General features: G+C 40.2%; 1 protein-coding gene across 3 annotated transcripts in view; it reads left to right on the top strand.

Moving 5' to 3' along the window:
• Cfap44 (cilia and flagella associated protein 44) overlaps positions 1-5,930 on the top strand; it is a 119,105-nt gene that overhangs the window by 29,899 nt on the left and 83,276 nt on the right. For all 3 annotated transcript variants that reach the window (XM_004633300.2, XM_023717640.1, XM_023717639.1), the window contains 2 exons: positions 3,049-3,258; positions 4,811-4,921. In XM_004633300.2, the coding sequence (XP_004633357.2) occupies positions 3,049-3,258; positions 4,811-4,921 (321 nt within the window). The remainder of the gene's footprint in view (positions 1-3,048; positions 3,259-4,810; positions 4,922-5,930) is intronic.

Genomic DNA, 5,930 nt, shown 5'->3' with positions numbered 1-5,930 from the left:
AAAAAAAAACTCCAAAAATAATAATGGTTATGGGAAAAATTAGAAAGGAGTGAAGAGTTATTCAGTTATCTACTCTGTCATAAACTATCCCAAAATGTAGTGTCATTAAAAAAGTTAATTTTATTTTGCTTGCTTACTCTTTGGATAGAAAATTCACACAAATGCCAGCAGGGGTGGATTTCCTTTGCTTGAGAATATTGAGGCCTGAAGTAGGATGACTTGAACGGGCCTAGAAGAATTTGGAGACTGCTTGGTCACAAGGCTGGCCCTTCTGGGTTGAGTGATTTGAAGGCTGGACTAAGGGGGGCCTGCTACAGGAATGCTTACCCAAGAGCCTCTCTATGTGGACTGGGCTTCCTCCCAGCTGCAGATAGCTGCACACATACTGCATAGCAGCTGGGTGGTATAAGACTCCACAGTCTAACAAACAAGGCAGAAGCTTATATGCTTTTGTGACCTATCCCCAGGAGTCAAAATATCACTTTTATGATATTTGATTGGCTGAAGTGCTCACATGGTCAAAAACCCCATCCAGATTCAAAAAGAAGGGATTTTATATGTCTTGGTGGCATGTGAGGGATTATTTAATGCTTACTATTTTAGAAAAAATTGGGTGCACAAAGTGGATCTAGATATGATTGAAATGGAGGAGAAGTTCATGAAGGGAGGAAGACTGGAAAAAGACTTAGATCCGAAAACAAAGCCAGCACAATGAGACTAGAATAAGTAGGAATGAGAAAGCATTTGGACTGGCAGATCTGGCCTACTCTATACCCTAAACTCCTTATACTTACTACTTGAAGTCTTTAAGACATAGCCCATAGAATTGAATCATTTCTCCAGATGGTTGTTTGATGTTTATAGGCTGTTTCTTTTTTTGGCCTGATAGCCAAGTAATCATCATGCTCAAAATATACCTTTTTGCATGTTCCCTTGCTTTTCTGGAACATTCCACACCATTTTTTATGACTTAGCTTAGGTCAAACATCACCTCTGCAGGGCCCTCTGTGAAACCACCTTCAAATAGGTGTCCTTCCTCTGTGGATTTTCCTCTGAAGACTGTGTACATTTCGCTTGTATCACTTAACACAACACACTAAAATTGTTTGCTTTATTCTCTGTCTTTCCTACCAGACTGTTTTTTAAATTATGACAACCATACTATTACAGTCTTTTCACCTAGAGAGAAAATGTACAGTTCCTGGTACAATTGCACAGTTAGTAAATGTTTGTTGAATGAGCAGCATGTAGTCAGAATTGGATGGAGTAGTTTCTTATTCATCAGAGTCTCATAAATGACTGGCCTCAGGGGTAGTCTCTATGCTCTAAAGGGTATCTTAGGCTTTTCTCTAATCTGGAATACCTTCAAAATAGTGGATTTGTTAATTCAGACATTACTAGAAGTCTATCTCTAGCTCAAACTTTCCCTCTAAGCTGCAAATAGTATGTCACTTTCATTTTGAAATCTCAAGGAGACCTCAAACTCAGTTTATCTAAGACTAAATTCATGATCTTCTGTTCACACCTATCCCCCCACCTCTCTGTCTCTCTCTCTCAAACAGCAATAGCAACAAGAAACTATACACACACACACACACACACACACACACACACACACGCACCTGCCTTACTTCTAGTGTTCTGTCTCAATAATTCCATAATCAGTCATCCCTGACACTTCCCTTTGCCTCATCCTTTATATCCAGGTGTCACCAAATAGAGTCGTTTTTATCTGTCTCTAAAATGCATCCGCGGGCTGGTGAGATGGCTCAGTGGTCTAAAGCACCTACTTAGAACAAGCTTAGCAAAGCACAGAGACTGCGGTTCAATCCCCCAGCACCACATGCCAGCCAGCCCTGCCCCCTGGTGGGCTGAGCTGGCCACACACACACACACACACACACACACACACACATAAATAAAATTTAAAAACAATAATAATAATAATAATAATAATAATAAACCTCTTTCCAAAATGGCTTCTGGGGGATGGGGAGATAAGATAGCTCAGTGGAACAAGCACAGGTCCTGAGTTCAATCCCTGGTACCACCAAAAACAAAAAAACCAAAATGGCTTCTTATTAAATTATTTTTAAGCATCAAAGATGTTGCACTGAATTATTTTCTAGCTCTAACCTGCCATGTGGAAGGAGTGACTCTCACAGTAAAACTCCACACTGTTATTTGCAGCTTACAGTAACTGGGGGATTTCTTGGGAGTAGTGCTACTGGCCCATTGTTTTTCCTTGGGGCTGCCAATGCTCTGCAGGCTTACTTAGTGTTTGTGGAGATGGGACCTCCTCCCCCAGGACTGGGTTAATGTCCAGACTTAGCAGCCGTCTCTTTAAATGCCTTTCACAAAGCCTCTCTGCATCTATCTAGACCATCTCACATCTATTTTCCACACTACAGAGGGGATGATGTTTTAAAAATAGTTCATCTGACCACGTCACTCCCTTTCCTATGCAATTGCTTGATACAAACAATTTGATAGCTTCCCACTACTGCTTGGATAAAGACTATCCTTAATGTATCTGTCCTGTCCTTTCCTTTCCTTTCCTTTCCTTTCCTTTCCTTTCCTTTCCTTTCCTTTCCTTTCCTTTCCTTGTCTTTCCTTTCCTTCCTTCTTTGGCAGTACTTGGGGGGGGGATCAAACTTGGGACCTTGCACTTGCCAGGCCAGTGCTTATACTGCTCAGCTATATCCCCTGCCCCTTTTCTTTAGTTACTGTTTCAAACTCTTGTGTGATGATAGGAAACATGAAATGCTGACTGTCTGTTTATGCTCACCATCGAATTGCTGATGATAGGTTCCTAGCACGTGGTGGGTAGAGACACTGCTCACTGAATTTGAATTGCCATTGTTTACCCTGCTTGTGGCCATTAGTTATTTTAGAAGTCTAAAATCTATGGAGGTTACCACAAAGTGTTACAAAGTGTAGGAGCAGCCAATGTTAAATTAATCAAGTCTAAATGAAATGTGTCTGTTGTGTGGCACACATTTCTAAATCAACTAAATTCAGAGGCTGTGCATTTAATTTTATTCCAAGGTAAACTATCCTGGAGCACAGATTGTTGTAGGATTTGAAGATGGTGTTGTTCGAATTCTTGAACTCTATGATCCAAAAGGGCTCACAATTTTTACAGGACGGAAGAAGATTTCGGATGCTGATATTCATTTTAAACAGGTTTTCAAGCCCCATACTGCTCAAGTCACTGCTTTAGCTTATGAGCGTGATGGAGAAATTCTAGCAACAGGGGTAAGTTGATTTCTGTCTTGTGGCTTCTGAAGTTTTTTGGTTAATGTTGTCCTATAAATCTACTTATGTGACTGTACCTTATTTACTGAAAACAATTTACTAAGAACATAAATATTTGTATTTTGCTTTTGTTGTATTCATATTCTTTCAATTTGTTCTGTGTAGAATACTGAAAATTACTCTTAGGCACGAGTTCTAATACTTATTTTAAATGAATAGAAAATTTCAACTGGGAATTATTGTAAATTCATTATTTTAAATCAGCATTTTGTAAGTTGCTTTTCTGTGGGTGATGGGTGGGTGGGAGGTATTGAAGATCGAACCCAGGGCCTTTACACCGAACTACATCACCATCCCTTTTTATTTTTTATTTTGAGACAGGGTTTCACTAAGCCACTTTAGTTGCTCAGGCTGGGCTCGAACTTGTGATCCTCTTGCCTCAGCCTCCCACAGTGCTGAGTTTACAGGCATGTGCTGCCACACCTGCTTAGCACGTTTATGGTCTTAAATAGAGCTACCAGGGGCCGGTGAGATGGCTCAGTGGTCTAAAGCACCTACTTAGAACAAGCTTAGCAAAGCACAGGGACCGCTGTTCAATCCCCCAGCACCACATGCCAGCCAGCCCCGCCCCCTGGTGGGCTGAGCTGGCCACACACACACACACACACACACACACACACACACACACACACACACACACACACACACACACACACAAAAAAAATTAAAAAAAAAAAAAATAGAACTACCATAGTCTAGAGAGTGTGGATTGATGGTACAGTTTTGCTTGTGTAAAATCCAGGTTTAATCTATACATTACAATAAAACAAAGATGAAAATAAACCAACTGAGCCAGGGATGTAGCTCAGTAGCACAGAACCTGCCTGGCAATGGCAAGGTCCTGAGTTTTATTCCTAGTACCAAAAAAAAGAAAAAAGAAAACAAATCAACAAAACAAAAGCTCTCCTCCCGCACAAAAGAACTGCTATAAATGAAGAGAATGTGTAAATTTTTCATTCATTAAGATGCAAATATATACATGGTAGGGATTTTGTGAATTTATATACAAAACATTTATGTACAAGTATTATAATCACATTTTCAGATCCACATACTGAGACATGCAGGAAAATTAAGCAAATAATTGAAATCATGTTTCCAAAATAGTCTTAGACTGGCCGGCCAGATAGCTCAGTGGACTAAAGCACCTACTTAGGCAGAGCTCAGCGTTCGGGTTCAGTCCCAGGTATGTTGTGCTGGTCCCGCCCCCTGTGCATTCTGAGACAGCAATTGAGACTGGGCATGGTGGTGAGTGCCTGTAATTCCAGGGCTGGGGAGGCTGAAAACAGAGGATCACTATGAGTCCTATCTATGTAGTGAGATCCTACAGATCCTGCAGACCCTGTACTAAAAATACATATTAAAAAAATTTCAAAATGGTCTTAGATATATGATCACTGAATACACCATATGCCAGTGAATGTTCTTTTGTGCTCTGTAAAATAGATTTCATAGTAATATACCTTTGTTGGATGTATCTCTTTTTTCTCAGAGTAAAGATCACACTGTCTTTTTCTTTGAAGTGGAAAGAGATTGTAAGCCAATCGGTTATATTAAAACACCGGGGCCTGTTTGCCAGTTAAAATGGTCCACACTCTCTCATGTAAGTTATCGTTATCTGTCTTAAGGCTCAAATCTCAGTCACTCACACTGAAGTGATCTTATAGCCAGTGAGTGAGCGGCAGGTGGGTTTTTAACCCCACTTGTTTGTCCTCCAGTGGGGTCTGGAACGTGGAGATAGAAAAGCACAGGTGGCAACTGGGGAGCTCAGCAAACCCAGCGACACTTAGGAGCTCTGTGCTGTCCTCCTTTCCCTTCCAGATTCTAAGCAGTTGGCCACCATCCCCTCTCTAAACAAGGTTGTGTCCGGCTTTGCTTCAGCAAAGGTGACTCTCAACCAAACATACTGCACATCAGAATGCTTTGATGTGGATCAGTCAGTCTGTCTGTCTGACAATCAGAAGATCAATTCTAAGATCTGAGAGTACTGTCCATCATCTTTTAGCTCTATCTCTTCACTCCCAATCCACCTCTTTCATAAATTTCCATTGTTTCTTTCCCTAACAATTAATAGTTCAGTATTGATTACTCAACTCATTAACAGCTCTAATTTACAAGACATGAGCATAGGATAATTCATCTAAATGGTTGTGTAAACTAAGGGCTTGAGTAGCCAGATAATAATACTGATAAAAACATGGAAGTGCTGGCAAGATTATTGGGGAAACACTTGAAATCTATTTGATGCTTTTTGAACAAAAAGGCTATAAAATCTTTTAGCATTGTCTAGAAAAGTCCTTTAAAAATTAATCAACAATTGCCTTGCCAGCCCCACCCCTGGGGTGTGCTGAGATGGCAGTTGACACTGAGTGTGGTGGCTCGAGCCTATAATCCCAGCACTTGGGAGCCTGTAAACAGGAGAGTCACTACAAGTTCGATCTAGTAGTGAGACCCTGAACACCCTGTAGACCCTCCCCTAAAAATACAAAAATAAAAAAAATAATAAAATAAAATAAAAAGTGATCTAAATTATGTATCATGAATTTTATTCTATATCAAGGGATTTGACTGTAGTACATAGCAGTATATATGTATTTATATACATACTATGT

Source organism: Octodon degus, unplaced genomic scaffold (genome assembly GCF_000260255.1).
Source record: "Octodon degus isolate 3935 unplaced genomic scaffold, OctDeg1.0 scaffold00053, whole genome shotgun sequence".
Lineage (NCBI taxonomy): Eukaryota > Metazoa > Chordata > Mammalia > Rodentia > Octodontidae > Octodon > Octodon degus.
This window is presented reverse-complemented; position numbering and strand designations above follow the sequence as displayed.